The sequence below is a fragment of the Hypanus sabinus genome, chromosome 7 (genome assembly GCF_030144855.1).
Source record: "Hypanus sabinus isolate sHypSab1 chromosome 7, sHypSab1.hap1, whole genome shotgun sequence".
Lineage (NCBI taxonomy): Eukaryota > Metazoa > Chordata > Chondrichthyes > Myliobatiformes > Dasyatidae > Hypanus > Hypanus sabinus.
In genome coordinates this window covers 61,023,872-61,041,554 of record NC_082712.1, presented here as the reverse complement: position 1 = coordinate 61,041,554, position 17,683 = coordinate 61,023,872, and the positions used below count along the sequence as shown (strand labels likewise).

At 42.3% G+C, this 17,683-nt stretch overlaps 1 protein-coding gene across 1 annotated transcript in view; it reads left to right on the top strand.

The window, feature by feature from the left end:
• The window catches only part of tbc1d2 (TBC1 domain family, member 2), a 69,099-nt gene that overhangs the window by 21,401 nt on the left and 30,015 nt on the right, over positions 1–17,683 (top strand). Inside the window, exons 5-6 of the mRNA XM_059974773.1 lie at positions 15,859–15,994; positions 17,400–17,539. Of these exons, the coding sequence (XP_059830756.1) occupies positions 15,859–15,994; positions 17,400–17,539 (276 nt within the window). The remainder of the gene's footprint in view (positions 1–15,858; positions 15,995–17,399; positions 17,540–17,683) is intronic.

Below are 17,683 nucleotides of genomic sequence, written 5' to 3'. Positions count from 1 at the left end.
AAATCTGCATCAGTTTTAAACTGAGTAATCCCTCTCAACTGTTCAGTTTCTCTCCCTTAGAAGGCCATTTAAAATCTATTAATTATCAAGATGCACACAGAAAATGCTGGATGAACTTAGCAAGTCAGGCAGCACCTAAGGAAATGAAAAAACAGTTGATATTTCAGACTGAGACACTTCATGAGCTTCTGGTTAAGAACTGGCTTTAAGGTGTAATATAATATAACTATAAATACCCTGCAAATCCCGATATTTCAAGGCATTAAGTGTCAATGGACTAAATATAAGAATAGAACTGCATCTGCATTGAAACAGCATGTCATTATAATGCTCCAATAGTAAAAGGACTAACTTAATACTAACTTTCAACGTATACCTTATGATGCATGATATTCCAGGGAGCTTAAGAACCAGTTAGTTTCTGTACAAGTTGCCACCATCATAATGCAGGTACCAGTTTACATACACTAAACTCTCCATAATATACGCATGCAGGCGCATACAACTCTGTCCACACATCCTTATAAACATTGGTTAAGCCGCTGCACGGCAAATGTGTGTAGTTCCAGTTGCCATGGTTTAGGAACAATGTGATTGCAGTGGAGAGGATCCAGAGGAGAATTCTCAGGATGTTGCCTAGGACAGATTGTTCTGAGTTATGAGGAGAGCTTAGTTCAGCTGTGCTGATTTCCCTTGAGGAACAGGAGGCTTGGGTGATAATTGGCGGGTTGCCTGAGGTATACAAATTTGAGGGATGAAAGGAAAATAGGTAAAGGGGAGCTGAGGAGGAAATTCTTCAGACAGTTGGCATTGGAATCTGGAACTCACTGTCTGATGGGTTGCTGCAGTCAGAGCCTCCCATGGCATTCAAAAAGTTTCAAGATGAACACTTCATTTGCAATACTGTGGAAAGCTTTGGGTCAAATGCTGGAAACAGGATTAGTATAGAATGTTATTTCAGAATCAGGTTTAATATCACTGGCATACATCATGAAATTTGTTAACTTAATGGCAGCAGTGCAATGCAATACATGATAATGTAGAAAAAATATGTCATTTACAGTAAGTATATACATATATATTAAAGGGTTAGATTAAAAATAGTGCAAAAACAGATTTTTTTAAAAGTGAGGTAGCGCTCATGGGTTCAATGTCCATTCAGGAATTGGATGACAGGGGAAGAAACTGTTCCTGAATCGAGTGTGTGCCTTCAGGCTTCTGTACCTCCTTCCTGATGGTAACAATGTGAAGAACACATGTCCTTAATAATGAACTCTACCATTCTAAGGCACTGCTCCTCGAAGAAGTCTTGGATATTATGGAGGCTGATACCCAAGATAGTGCTGGGTAATTTTACGACTTTCTGAAGCTTCTTTTAATCCTGTGCAGTAGCTCCCCCCCCCACTTAACAGACAACGATGCAGCCTTTCAGAATGCTCTCCATAGTATATCTGCAGAAGTTTTCGAGCATTTTTGAGATGATAAGCCAAATCTCCTCAAACTCCTAATGAAATATAGCCACTGTCTTGCCTTCTTTATATGCTGGGACCAGATTAGGTCCTCAGAGATATTGACACCTAGGAACTTGAAACTGCTCACTCTCTCCACTTCTGATCCCTCTATGTGGATTGGCTCGTGTTTCCTCATCCTACCCTTCCTGAAGTCCACAATCAGCTCTTTAGTCTTACTGACGTTGAGTGCAAGGTTGTTGCTGTGACACCACTCCACTAGTTGGTATATCTTGCTCCCGTACGCCCTCTTGTCTCCGTCTGAGACTCTACCGACAATGATTGTATCATTTGCAAACTTTTAGATGGCATTTGAGCTAAACCTAGCCACACAAATATGGAGATAGAGAGAGTAGAGAAGTAGGCTAAGCATACATCCCCAAGGTGTAACAATTTTCCTCATCAACAAGGGGTGATAATACTACCAATTCGCACAGATTGTGGTCTTCTGTTAGGAAGTTGATGATCCGCTTGTGGTGGTAAGTACAGAGATCCAGGTTCCGTAGCTTATCGATCAAGTCTGTAGGAATGACGGTGTTAAGCACTGAACTATAGACACCAAACAGCATCTTGACATGGGTGTTTGTATTGTCTAGGTGATCTATGGCCATGTGAAGAGCCATTGAGATGGCATCTACCTTAGACCTATTGTGGCAACAGGCAAATTGCAGTGGGTCCAGGTCCTTGATTTTAGCCATGACCAACCCCTCAAAGCATTTCATCGCTGTAGATATGAGAGCTACTTGACGATAGTCATTAAGGCAGCTCATGCTACTCTTCTTGGGCACTGGTATAATTGGTGCCCCTTTGAAGCAGGAGGGAACTTCCAACCATGGCAATGAGGGGTTGCAAATGTCCTTGAATACTCCTGCCAGTTGGTTGGGACAAGTTTTCAGAGCCTTATCAGGTACCCTCTTGGGCCCTGTGGCCTTGAGAGGGTTCATCTTCCTGAAAGACAGCCTGACATCGGCCTCTGAGACAGAGATCATAGGGTCATCGGATGCAGCAGGTATTTGATGATAGGCATAGACGAATTGGGCCAAAGGGCCTATTTTCATGCTGTGCAACTCTATAACATAGAGGCACACCATAAAATAATGCTGGGATAGTGGGCTGGATGATACTTGCCTTCAGGTGGCCCTTCCAAGGCAGCTGCTGAATACTTCTGCTCCCTCTTCAGCTTGCTTGTGATTTTTCACACTTGTGCCTTGAGAACTGAAAATTAGGGATAAACTGATCAGATGCCTGGGCGTCTGAGCTCCTGTTCCTCTGCTGGGTCTGCCACTCAGTCCAATGGCACAGATTGTGTATGCTGAAGATTAGTGTGGTTGGGTGAATATTATAGATTTGGAGAGCAACGTGGCTGAACCATGTTTGCTGAAGGATAAGTACTGACCAGAACATTAGGGACACCTCTCATCTGCATCTATAAAATACCATCTAAAGAGCCCTTTATATCCACTGGGGTCTTGATTTAATTTCTAACCTGAAATACTGTACCTCAGCCTCTACTGCACTACTTAGATCTCTGACATGGTACCTGAACCCACAGTTTTGTAATTCAGAGGAGAACAGAGTATACCCAGTGAAACTGTTATCACAGATATTGTTATAAATGTGGTATCCAGCTTGTGCACAGGCTCCAACAAATGTACTGATCAGGTTTGTTGCAGAAAGAATATGAGGAAGCAAATTTCCCTGCTCTTTGAACAGTGTGCTATTATCTACACATGAGAAAGTCTGCAGATGCTGGAAATCCACACAAAATGCTGCAGGAACCCAGCAGGTTAGACAGCAGCTGTGGAAATGAATAAACAGTCAACGTTTCAGCCAAATACACACTTTGAGGACTTAGAAGGAAGGGGGAAGATGCCAGAATGAAAAGGTGGGGTTGGGGGAGGGAAGTAGGCTGGCTGGAAGGTGATGGGTGAAGCCAAGTGGGTGGGAAAGGTCAAGGGATAGGGAAAGAGGAATCTGACAGAAGAGGAGAGTGGACTATAGGAGATGGAACAACTGTCCCATTTGCTCCATCTATTCACTAAAACCCAGTTAGCTACCTTGGGATTCACAAAACAAAGTGAAAAAATACCATCCTCTATCCTAAGAGACTGATCAAAAATAAGCTTCCAAGATATGCATTCCAGATCACTAACAGTCATTTCCAAAACAAAATCTTTCTAGCTAATTGTCAATGACCTTACATCTTTGTCATTGCGGCTCGTGGAACTATTTTAGTTCTTTTCAATGAATTAAATAATATTCAATAATGTGGCTGATAGAGCCCACACCCACATCTCCTCCCTAACCCCTCCCTCCACATGTCTGGTTTTATCCCACTTTCCCCAATAGATTAGTGATAGAGTTCTGGAAAAGCGGGGAGTGTTATGTGTGTTGTTAGTATCTATTGTCTGTTTGAAAAAAGCAAATGTCTCGGGCAACCAGATACTCTGAGGTGTCCATGTAAATTCCACATTGTTCTGAGGTCATAGTGTAGTCATAGAATTAAAATGAAATTATTAGCAAAGCTGATGATAGTCCAGAAGAAGAAAAGTGCAGGAAGAATGTTTTCATGCCTGGTATTGGATCGTCCATAGATGTTAGAGATCTTTGCAGAATCTCATGATCTTAGAGTGTGTTGAGAGGAAATGTTCTTTGATATCTTTGATGTTTATAAGGGTGATGTGATATTCTTGCCTACTGCACACATCTTTGTAATTGTTTAGACTTACAGATCCCATCTCTATTGGTCTTCTGATTTCCAGTATTATTAGAACTAACTTTAGCCCATCTTAAGTAAAAACATTCAAAGATGAGTAGCATTTGAAATAGGAAAATGTGTTTATTGTAAGGGAGAATAGAGGGGCAATACTAAAAGGTCAGCTCTACCATAGCTATGCTGTAAGATTCGATGATAAACCAAAAAGGAAAACGGAGAGAAGGACTAGAGAAGCTTTTGATGACTTTTCTCCTGGGGTGTACTTGCAGTAAAGCCTATTCTTCAATTCTTGAAGTCTCTAGGACAACCCTAAAGTCTGTACACCATCTCAGCTTAGTGGAGGAAGTACTATTTTCTTGTTTATTTAGTTTAACTTGCAAAAATTTAAAGATGTTATACGAAGAATTTTCCAGTTGAATTCACCTCTTTCTTAGTCAGTAGAATGTTTCTACTATGTGACCTCCTACATGGTCTCTTTACAGATATTTCTGTGTCCCAGTTCATTGCAGCCTAGTCTTAGTGGCAGAGTTGCAAAAGTGGCAACACGTTTGTATTCAAGTTTCAACAAACTTTGTTTTGTTTTCAAACCTTGTTGTTTCAGAGGTAAATCTGATTATAGTAGTGCAAAGCAATATTTTGCATTTGGACAGTGAGAGCAGACTGGCTCTACACCAGTGCAGCACGCCCTCTGTATCATGTCGTATTGTCAGCCTAGACATTGTGTGGAAATCCCTGACGTGCAACTCGAGCCTGCAGACTTCCAGGAGAGAGCATTCCCACACATGCCTTTGTGGACAATACTTACTCACGGCTCACAGTTGCATTGGCAACAACTAGCCTGTTTTAACACGCAAACACTTCAATAGTCTTGGATACCGCTTGCTATTAGTATAAATGTTGACAAGATTGTTAATTGATTGTGAAAGGAATAGTGAGTCAGAATACTGTAAACCACACCTTAACCTGAATGACTTTTGCAGTCTCTCAACTCAGAGGCAGTCATCACAATGAGAAATTCTGATTTCTTACCACTTCTTGAATTGCTGTGTTGGATGCTTGTTCATCTGGAAGTAGTTTAAAGTATACTTATTACCAAAGTGGCATGGATGTCAGCATATACAACCCTGAGATTCAGTTTCTTGCGGGCATACACAGTAAATCCAACAAACACAATAGAATCAAAATAAGGCCATACCCAGCAGGGTGGACAAACAACCAACATGCAGAAAGCAACAAACTGCAAATGCAAATTAATAATTAATAAATAAACAGGGTCTTTTAAGAGACTCTTGGATGGGTACATGGAGCTTAGAAAAATAGAGGGCTATGAGAAACCCTGGGGAATTTCTAAAGTAAGTACATATTTGGCACAGCATAGTGGGCTGAAGAGTCTGCATTGTGTTGTAGGTTTTCTATGTTTCTGTCTTCAGTATAAAACACTAGCTTTTTTTTAAAGATACGTCAAATTATTCACAAGTGTTTTTAAGTCTCACTTCAGTTTCCCATACGGCTATTCTTGCTTAATCTACTGTCACTCTGAATTCTTTTGGTCTGTACTTATTGAACTGCCCATCTCACAAATAGCAGAGCTTTATTTGGAAAATCAGTGAAAGTGTTTAAATTATTCACTAATTTCTTTCTTCCTTATCCTGTATAGTGTATGGCTGTTCTATTGCTGAATTGGCCTCCTGGACACTCAGGACTGAAAGTCCTTCCCTAACCACTTCTTTGATACTTTAGTCAAAATCTATTTCATTAGCTAAACTTTGGATCATTTGCCTACTGTTTCCTTTCTTGTCTGGCTGCCTTGATTTAGCTCTGTAATGCTTATGAAGTGTCAGGGGACTTTTTGTCATGTGATGGGTATCTGAAGCATTTCCTCATGCTATTTTTGTGCCTTTTCATCCTTAAACAGCAGCATTTGGATTGTCACAACTAGTAAAGCCAACTGTACAGGAGATTTAACTTGGTAGGAAGTCCCAAGGAGTGAGTTTAGGTCTTAGCAAATAAAACGAAGTGAGGTGTTTTATGTTTAAAGAAACTCGTAACACTTTTTGTTGAGCTCCAAAACCTAAACATAAAAACAATCTAAAATTCCTTATGTAACAACGTCATCACGTCAGACCAGCCTCTAGAGCGAAACCCAACTCAATGTTGGTGGTTGTGAATTATGTATGTTTCTCCTAATTTCGTTGCCCTATATGACAACCCCCACCCCTCAATAATTCAGTAAAACCGGCAAAGTGAGCCTGTCTGGAGCTTGCTCTAGCCGCCCAGCTCGGGTCCTGTGTTCTATGGGTGGTGCCCCGGCTCATTCAGAGGTGCATTATAACACTCACAGTCATGTTGTGACGCCAGGGACGTGGCAGCAGGATACTCCAAATCTTAGTGGGCTGGTTTAAGATGATCTACTGAAATATGTTCAGGTTTACTCCTCTTGTCTATGATAGAAGTCTTTTCTCCCCATTCCAAAACAAGGAGCGGGCCATTGTAAGGGGGCCTAAGGGGATGTTGGTGTGTGTCTTGGTGGACAAAAACAAACAAAGTGGAATGTAGTTCAACAGAAACCCAAGAGTGCTTTATGCCCTGATGGGAGGTATGAATAGGTGAAAGGGAGGTATGAATAGGTGAAAAGGAATTGAATTTACTGAGGAGGGTGGAATGATTTTGAGAAGCCAACCCGGTGGTCATGGCATTAGGAATGAAATCACCTGACTTGTAATGGCTGTCCACATACCAACTCAGCTGCAGATGACAGCTCTTTTGGAGCTGTTCTGAGCCCCATGGATCCATGGGAGACAACCATGCCAATACTTGTTGGTCAGGGAGGCCCTCAGAGCAGCCTTTAAGGAGTGGTGAAACCACTTGCATAGACCATTAGACTGCGGGTTATATGGCATGGTGTGATGTAGCCTAATGCTGAGGTTCTAGGCCATCATCACAGCCCAGAGTTCTGATATGAATTGGGGACCGCGGTCAAAGGAAATATCAGATGGGGTTCCACACTGAGCAACCCAGGTGCTGATGAATGTCCGAGCCACATCTGCGGCCATCATTGATACTAGATGGACAACCCCTGACCACCTGGTGGTATGGTCCACCATGGTAAGAAGGTGCATGAAATGATGGGGGGGGGGGGGGAAGTGGACCAACAAGATCCACATTGACATGGTTAAACCATCATCCAGGGCCCTCAAAAGGTGCCAATGACACCTGAAGATGACGGTTAATTTTTGCCCACTAACACTCCACACAGGCTGCCATCCAATCACTCATGTCCTTTCTAAGGCCATGCCAAACAAACCTTAGTGCAGCTAGTTTCTGTGAGGCCTTCTGGCCTGGATGCGAAGGGTCATGTATGGAGTTGAAAACAGTCCATCTCCAGTTTCTGGGCATGATGGGGCAAAGGTGACCGGTTGAGACATTGAACAAGAGAGAAGCCCCAGCCTCACTGAGCTTAATGTCAGTCAACCACTGGCCCATGACTGCTATAGGGTAAGCCTGGACCACTGGGTCAGTAACTTGGTCAGCTGCCATGATGGCATAGTCAACCCCTATGGGTATGGCTTCAATAGTTGGCCATGAGAGGCAATCAGCCACGGCATTATTTTTCCCCTTGACATGTATATCCATTGTGAACTCGGATACGTAGGCCAGGTGGCATTGCTGCCGTGCAGACCAAGGGTCTAATATTTTGGCCATCGCACGCACAAGGGTTTTGTGGTCAACAAGTGCTGTGAAATGGTGACCCTCCAGAACAAAGTGAAAATGGCAGACCACCAGATAGAGACAGAGAAGCTCGTGGTCAGTCATGCTGTACTTCCTTTTGTGGGGTAAAGAGCTGCTGGTTGAAGAAAGTGAGTAGCTGCCACACACCTCTGGCCAACCGTTCACGCACAGCACCCACAGCAGAGTCTGAAACTTTAGTAGTATTGGCTACGGGTGCATTGGTTAGCAGGTGCACCAGTAGGATTGCATTAGAAAGGGCTCATTTAGTATCATCAAATGCCCTGGTAATGTCCTGTGACCAGTCAAGCACTTGATTAGGAGTATTGTCTTAAAGCGTACTATACAAAGGAGCATAAGTTCAGCAACTTGCTGAATGAAGTGGTGATAGAAGATCACCATACCTAAAAAAAAACAACTTCTGTGTTTTTCTAGCAGTGTGGGGCGGTGGGAAATCTATAATAGCAGCTACTTTTGATGGATCCTGACGAAGGGTCTCAACCCGAAACGTTGACTGCTCCTTTCAACAGCTGCTGCCTGACCTGCTGAGTCATCCAGCTTGTTTGTATGTCTCAGTAACTCAGGAGTCATCCTAGAGCTTTGGGGTCACCAATGTAGCTTTCAGTAAATAAAATGAAGTAAGGCGTTTTATGTTTAATGAAACCCATAACATGGCTTATTGAACTTGTAAAAGTGCACTAAAAATCCTTAAGTAACAATGTCAGCATGTCAGACTAGCGTCTTGAAGTGAAACCAAAACTCTATGTCGGTGATTCTGATTTATGTACATTTCTCCCAGTTGCGTAACCCTGCATGAGTAAATCAGATGTTCAGCATATAATGTTATTTTCTCACAGCATTGAGAAGCCATACAGCACATCAAATTAAAGTTGACTCTAAGAGCTAACCATCTCCCATATACCCCTTGCACACATTTCCTGGTTATCTATTCCCTCTCACATGTTTATCACTGTTTCTTCTGCCACCTACCCACTCTAGAGGTAATTCCAGTAGCCTTTTAACTACTGGTATGTCTTTGAGATGTGGGAGGAGGACAGAATTCCAGGGGGAAATCCCCTGTGTCCCAGACTCCACATATAGAGCACAGATCAGGAATTACCCTTAGGGCTGGTCTTGCGAATCAACACGATTACCCACTGTGTCACTTTGCCTGTGCTACCCCATTAGGACAGAGCATGTAGTTAGTCTGTTGGACAAGGTAGGAGAGAATGCTGCAAGGTCAGGGCGAGGATGACTGAGTTCAGGAGGAAGTTTGTCCCATTCACTTCGAAGGTAAGTGTCTGGTCTTGACCTAAATGCCAAAGGGATTCTGGAGCTATTTGGGCTTGTCATTGCGAGGAGACATTAGGGAGAGACTTCTCAGGAGATGTTTGCAATAGAGAAAAGGAACTGTACGTTGGTGTTCCAGAAATTTGTGTTTTGTAAATGGAAGTTCTAATTGAGAGTGAAGAGAGTAGAAGTCAAAGGATGAAAACAGTAGATCATCTGTCTTCTATCTCTTCCTTTGGCTGGCTTCTTTGAATTTCTTCTGAAGGCTTATGAAGTGATTTGGGGAAGGAGCAGTGTAATGCCATTAAAATGGCCTTAAAAAAAGTTATCTGAGTAAAATTGGGGATGAAGTGGTGATAGTGGACATAACCATCAGTGAGCTGGGCACGACAGTGAGTGCGGTTGGGTAGATGGACCACCTAAGAATCAAAATTCAGCCAGTCAGCACAACACTAGTGCATTTGACATGGAGCCACATAAGGAAATACTGGAATAGAGAACCAAATGATTCAGTGGAGGGATAACTTTATAGAGCATTTCAGAGGAGGAAAGAAAAGCAGAAGTTGTTTAAAGAGAGAACTGAGAGTAAAACAATTAAAATCAAGAGCCAGATTCGGAGTCAGAGAGCTATGGTTTGGGAAAGCATGAAAGAGATATCCTGGAGATGAATGAGATGCAGCATTATTTGATAGTAAATTTCATTTTCAATGGTTATCATCATAATACGTTTAGCCACCTTTCACTTTTTATTGTCATGAAGATTAAAGGAGATTTTCTTAAATGTCCAGTTTAAATGCTGTATAAAGGGATTGAAAGGCCCTTTAAGTTAAGGCCAAATTCTGTGTGCTGGGTAAGCTACTTCATCAGAATCTGAATCAGTTTGGATATCATTGTTTCAACAGGAGATGATGCCTTTTACCATTCTTTCTTGTGCAGATCAACTATTTGGTTATTAAATTAATATTTAGAAGTGAGATTAGAGCCTTAGACAGTGTTTTACATTAGTCTATTTCTTCTTCAAACAAAATGTGTTTAAATACTACACTCCAGTAAACAGTGCATTTAAATCTTCTGCAAAAAAGTCTTGTGATTTAAAAGAACGTCACAAATATCTCTATAAAAGACAAAATTATTCCTTCAGCTAAAGGCAGTGAGGGAAGGATAACTACAAAAAGCAAATGAGTTACTAAGATCAGTACCCTTTCCTTGTAGCAACACAGGCTCTGGAGCCAATTTTTGCCAGTCTGATTAGAACTTATCTTTTCATTACATGTAGTTTTAAACAAATTTGGAGTCATGCAACACATGGATTACGGCTGCAATGCCAGGAAGTTGCCTTTCTTGTTATGGTAAATGTATGCTTGATTGGCAGGGTGGTTTTATTTCCAGACATGATTTTAATTTCTTTGTTTTTTGTTTTGTTTTGTAAGAAAATGTGTATTATTTTGGCTTAAACTTGCTATTCTTTAGAGAGTAATCAAAGAATAGGAGATGAACAGCAGGGTGTTTCATTGAACAAGTGTTTCATTGGAACTTTCCTTGAACTGGTTCACATCCTATCTCAAAAATAGAAGCTTCTCCGTCAACATTTTTTTTTCTTCCCCAGCTAATTTCTCCTGCGGTGTCCCACAAAGTTCCATCCTAGGTCCCATTCTTTTCTTTATATACATGCTTCCCCTTGGCCAAATCACTCAAAAAACACACCATTTCCTTCCATTGATGACACACAGCTTTATCTCCCCTTAAAACCAAATGACCAGTCAAATCTAGTCAGCCTCACGAACTGCCTTGAGGACATAAAGTGTTGGATGGTACACAGCTTCCTACAGCTGAATGAAGGCAAGTCTGAAGTTGTCCTATTTGGCCCCCTTGACTCCATCAGTGATTACCAACAGTCTCAGTAGCCTGGCCACCCTTGTCAAACCCCATGTCAAAAACCTTGGTGTGATATTTGATTCTGCCTTAAGTTTGACAAGCAAGTTAAGGCAGTAGTAAAAGCCAGTTTATTCCAGCTTCGTACTATTGCCAAAATCAAGCCGTTTCTCTCTTTCAAAGATCTCAAGAAAGTCATCCACGCCCTTATATCCTCCCGCTTGGACTACTCCAACTCCCTGTACACTGGGATTAATCAGTCGTCCCTGTCCCGTCTGCAGCTGGTCCGGAACGCTGCAGCCGGGCTCCTGATAAGTGCCCGGAAGAGGGACCATACTACTCCTATCTTGGCCTCCCTCCACTGGCTACCAGTATGGCTTAGAATTGATTTTAAGGTTCTCCTGTTTGGTTATAAAGCCCTAAATGGGCTGGCCCCCTCCTATATCGCAGACCTTTCTTTTTGTAATTTAATTTTTTATTGAAGTTCATCATCAAACAAACATTTCCATAAGATGTATTTCAGATATTGTACATATAGATCTTATATGTGCCACAAATCTCCACATAATATTTATCTTATAGAAAAGAGAGGAAAGAAAGAACAAGCGAAAAGAGAAAACTGTGTGCAAGTTAGAAGGTACAAGCAGACCTTCTAACTCCTTATTCTACTTCCAGGTCCCTCAGGTCAGTTGACCTGGAGCTCCTGGCTGTTCCGCAAACTAAATTTAAGTTCAGGGGTGACCGCACTTTTACTGTTGCAGCCCCTAACTGTGGAACAGCATTCCCCTCCCTATCAGATCTGCCCCCTCCATTGACTCTTTTAAGTCCAGGCTCAAAACTTACCTTTATTCCCTAGCATTTGAACCTTCCTGATGTAGTTGATTTTTGGCTTGTGCCTAGGCTCACATATTGTTTATTTTGTGTCTATAAGCTGAGTGCCTTGTTGTTTATATCTGTGTTTCCTGTATTTGTGATTTTAGCGACCTGTTATGGTTTGTACAGTACTTTGGTCAACATGGGTTGTTTTTAAATGTGCTTTATAAATAAAGTTGACTTGACTTGACTTTAATCCATCCAAAAATGATAATCCTTGTTGTTGTCTAGCTTTTATGAATTGCAAAATAAAATGGGATCCAGGCCATTATCCATCATTAAGGACCCCCATCACCCAGGGCATGCTCTCTTCTTGTTGCTACTGTCAATGAGGAGGTACAGGAGCCTGAAGACACACACGCAACATTTCAGGGACAGCTTCATGTTTCTTCCTGTTTGCCATCAGATTTCTAGATGGACAATGAATCTATGTTCACTTCCTCATTGTTTTTTCTCTCTTTTTGCACTAATTTAGTTTTTGATATTGTTTCTTACAGTTTTTAAAAAATATGTTATACTGTATTGCTGCTGCAAAACAATCAATTTAACATACAGTGATATTAAACCTGATTCTGAAGTAAGGGGTTCATTCTAAACCTTTAGATCTAGGTGTTCTTGTACATCAGTCAATGAAAGCAAGCATGCAGGTACAGCAGGCTAATGGCATGCTGGCTTTTATAACAAGAGGAATTGAGTAGAGGAGTAAAGAGGTCCTTCTGCAGCTGTACAGGGCCCTGGTGAAACCCCACCTGGGGTATTGTGTGCAGTTTTGGTCTCCAAATTTGAGGAAGGACATTCTTGCTATTGAGGGAGTGCAGCGTAGGTTCACAAGGTTAATTCCCGAAATGGCGGGACTGTCATATGTTGAAAGATTGGAGTGACTGGGCTTGTATACACTGGAAATTAGAAGGATGAGAGGGGATCTGATTGAAACATATAAGATTATTAAGGGATTGGACACACTGGAGGCAGGAAGCATGTTCCCGCTGATGGGTGAGTCCAGAACTAGAGGCCACAGTTTAAGAATAAGGGGTAGGCCATTTAGAACAGAGATGCAGAAAAACTTTTTCACCCAGAGAGTGGTGGATATGTGGAATGCTCTGCCCCAGAAGGTAGTGGAGGCCAAGTCTCTGGATGCATTCAAGAGAGAGTTAGATAGAGCTCTTATAGATAGCGGGGTCAAGGGATATGTGGAGAAGGCAGGAACGGGGTACTGATTGTGTATGATCAGCCATGATCACAGTGAATGGCGGTGCTGGCTAGAAGGGCCGAATGGCCTACTCCTACACCTACTGTCTATTGTCTATTGTTTATGAAGTACTAGTTACTTCATAAGCTGTTTAGCTGTTACTTTCAAACATTTTTAAGGAATGATGTCAAGGACTAGGATAGTGCCAGGACTTATGTTTAGGTTATTATTTAGTTATGAGATGAAACTGGCGTTGCTCACCTTTAAGCAGAAAGAGATTATTAGAGACTCAAGAGACTGCGGATGTTAGAATCTGAAGCAAATAAAACCAAAATGCTGGAGAAACTCAGTAGGTCAGGCAGCACCTGTGGAAGGAAATCAATAGCTGACGTTTTGGCTCAAGACCATTCCGCTTTACTGAAATATAAAGGGGAGATAGCCAATATGAAGAGGTGAGGGGAAGGGTTTGGATCAAGACCTGGCAAGTGATGGGAGGGGTGAGAGTTGATAGGCAGGTAGGGGAGAGGAGAGTGGAAATAGCAATAGAGGCTGAGAGGTGATAGGTTGAGGCAACAAAGGGCTGAAGATGATGGAATCCTCGAATAGACCCTGGGCAATTAGGGATGTGGGGAGGACAGACAGAAATAGTGGGAAAGGGAACCAGTAGGTAAAGTCTGTGGGTATATGGAATGGATGGAGTAGGAGAGGGAAGTGGATTGATACGGGACGATGGGATGAGTATAGGAGAACTGGGTAGTTTTGTTGTTCATGCCGTTGGGCTTCAGACTACCCAAATGGAATATGAAGTTCTATTCCTCTAGTTTGCGTTTAACTTCACCCTGGCATTGGAGGCAGCTGAGGGTAGACAGGTTGGTGTGCCAATGGAGATTTACGGTGCATGCTCGCAGGATTGGACCCAAGTGCACAGGAACAGTGCACTCTCTCTGTCAGAGTGGTCACTGGCACCGGATCAATCAGGAGTGAAGGTTGACAGGTGATGTCACGGTGTGCTCTGGCCATGACTCAACTCAGGAGCGGAAGAATGGTAGACTCCCCCTGATAATGCCAAACAGAATGCACCTGTGTCCTATGGCTCCAACAGTTAGCCAGTACAGGTGCAAAAGAAACCCAGAAGTCCAAAGCTCCTCAGAAAGCTGCAGAGGCCTAAAAAGGGTCATGACAGGAGAGGGGAATTAAAGTGTCCGTGGTGGACAGGGTGCAGCTGTCAGCAAAGCTACTGCCTAGTCTGCACTTGGTCTTGATGCAAAGAAGGCCACTTTGAGAAAACGGAAAACAATTCACAAACGAGAAAATCTGCAGATGCTGGAAATCTAAGCAACACACACAAAATGCTGGAGGAAAAGAGAATAGTTAACGTTTCGTGCCAAGATCCCTTATCAGGACATCGAGGCTTTAGAGGTGTAAATGGTTCCTTGCCTTGCCTGGAAGGGTGTTTAGGGCCATGGATAGGGGGAAGGGTGATGGTGTTATACTTCCTACAGTTGTAGGGGAAAGTGTACAAGAGAGTTAGGGGTGGGTGAACCAGGGAACTATGGAGAGAGTGCTACCTGCGGAAAGGGTTGGGGAAAGGGTTGTGATTGTAGCTGGTGAAAATAACAAATAATGATGTGCTGGATGCTTACGCTGGTAGGAACCAGGGGAACTCTGTCCATGTTCTACCAGTGGGGGGGGAGGGAGATGGGGTAAAACCAGAAGTGTGAGGGATGGAGGAGATGTGGGTGTGGGCTCTATCAGCTGTACTATTGAATATTATTATTTAATACACTGAAAAGGGCTAAAATACTTCCACTGGCTGCAAGGTCGGTAAAGGACAAAGATGTAAGATCATTGACAAAATAACTGGAAAGATTTTGCTTTGGAAATGACTGTTTGTGATCTGGAATGCATTGCTTGGAAGCTTATTTGTGAGCAATCTCTCCAGATAGAGGATGACTTACTTTCACTTTGCTTTGTGAATCCTAAGGTAGCCTACTCGGTTTTTGTGAGCAGATGGAGCAAAAGGGACACTTGCTCCATCTCCAATGGTCCACTCTCCTCTCCTATCAGATTCCTCCTTCTCCATTCCTTGACCTTTCCCACCCATTTGGCTTCACTTATCACCTTCCAGCCAGCCTCCTTCCCTCCGAAACCCCCACCTTTTTATTGCAGCATCTTCCTTCTCAGTACTGAAGAAGACTTCCGACCTGAAACGTCGATTTCCATATATGCTGCCTAACTTGCTGGAGTTCCTCCAGCATTTTGTTTAAGTGGGACAGGTAGTTTGAGGAGGTGCACTCCTTCTGCCCTGTACTCAGAGTGTCTGTGTCCTCACAATGCTTCATAGCCAATGCAGTGTTCTTTTTAAAAGTGTAGTCACTATTGTATGTGGAGAGTGAGGCAGTGAGTTTCTGCACAGCCCGCAAGTGGTAACATATATAGAATTGTTTATAAATTATTTAGACAATATGTTGATTTATCATCATTTTGCATTTAAAATATAGTCTTAAAGTAATCAATTTAAAATATGGACTATTAAGACTAAAAAGAAATTTGGTCCTGTTGATCAAAGAGAAGCAGAACTTTAGTACTGCAGATGATTATCAAGCACCAGGTAGGAATTGTCAGCAATCAGCAGCTTAGTGTTATTCCTTCGTAACTTAAAATGCAACAATCTTTCTCCTCAGAGGAAATAAGTGATTTCTTGGATCCGGTGAAGACACCTACAGGCCTGGTTGGGGAAGAAGCGGCTTTACTGCCTGCCCCATTGCAGCCAACCACTTTGTCCAACATCTCGCTCAAGCACCTGGGAACTGAAATCCAGTGAGTATTTGTCATTGTACTGCTTTTCCAGCTGCTGTCTGTAAGGAGTTGTATGTACCCCCCCCCCCTCCTCCAATGAATGTGTAGCTTTCCTCCAGGTGCTCCGGTTTCTTCCCACAGTCCAAGTAGGTTAATTGGTCATTGTAACTTGGCTAGCGTTAAATTGGAGTTGTTGGGTGGTGTGGTGCGGAGGGTCGGAAAGACCTATTCCGTGTTATATCTCAATAAATAAAATAAATAATTTTTTATGTAGCGGCATATCAAATTGCTGCAATTTGAAAGGCACTGTCTGAAAGCAGTGGTTCAACAGTGAAGTGAACTGGGTAAAAATCCTGTTTTAAACAGATCTGGAACATCCATTACTGCATAATAACGATTTGTTTAGCTGTGAAATTAGGAATTTAGCCATTCCCCTGCTCCCATTTGTAAAACACAAAACACTGTGGTTCATTTAGTAACTTGCAATGAACTGACGAGGCATTTGCCAAATCTTAATTTAAGATGATATAGAGCCAAAGAGGGTTTTGCTCCCATAGCAGTTTCTATTGAATTTGATCAGAGTCTGCCTTTGGAAAAGATCCTAATTCTGCTTGAATTGTGGTCGTAAGTACTACGGGGTCACTGATAACTTTAATTGGGAATTTGAGCCACCACATGGTGAAGGAGTTATTAGAATGTGGAACTCAATCACGGATATTATGAAGATTTTATGAAGTGAAGCTGAATAGACACATGAGGATGGGGGAAACAGATTGATGAAATGATTAAAGGGGAATGAAGAGGGCTTGCTTCTATGTTTCCGTGGTGTTTAAACACTGCAATGGACCAGTGGACTGCTTGTCTTGTTTAAACACCGCAATGGGCCAGTGGACTGCTTGTCTTGTTTAAACACCGCAATGGGCCAGTGGACTGCTTGTCTTGTTTAAACACCGCAATGGGCCAGTGGACTGCTTGTCTTGTTTAAACACTAAAATGGGCCAGTGGACTGCTTGTCTTGTTTCTACTCTGTACGTTCTGAGTTTTAGTTATCAATACCAATGTGAACTTTCAACATTACTACCAATGGAATGCAACACTGTGTGCATTTAAACTTGGAAATGGTTTAACACATTTAGAAAGATTACAGAACTCAATGTATCTGAAGCCTGCAGGTCACAACAAGTGCTGTGAGTGTGCCTGAATTTTGTTTCTACAGACTGCTTTCTGGAGCTATTATTGGGTCAGATTGGTTTTATGAAATGTTTTCATTTATATTTGCCAATAAGACCGAACACAGTCACTCACTGAAGGTTTGTTCACACCAATCACTGCTCAGTTGTGATTCTTTTCTTATGTTTTTGCTCCATGCCCCAACTCCCCCAATCCCTAATCTCCATGACTGCTCCCCCCCCCTTTCCTTGTACAGAAATTTTGGGTCAAAAACTGTGTTTCAGTTCTATGGGAACAGGCCGTTAAGGGAAAATCGAACAAGCAGTGAGGAAATCAACCAGGCAACAAGTGAAAAGAGTGAAAGTCCATCACCACCCAAAGGAGCAGATACATCAGGTAGGGCTGCAATGATGGAGTAGTGTATGGAGATGGGCGCAGAAATGGGCACAGTCCCAAGAAATGATATAAACAGTGCAGATGAAGGGTCATAACCTGGAACAATGACTCAATTTCCCTCCATAGATATTGCCTGACCTTTTG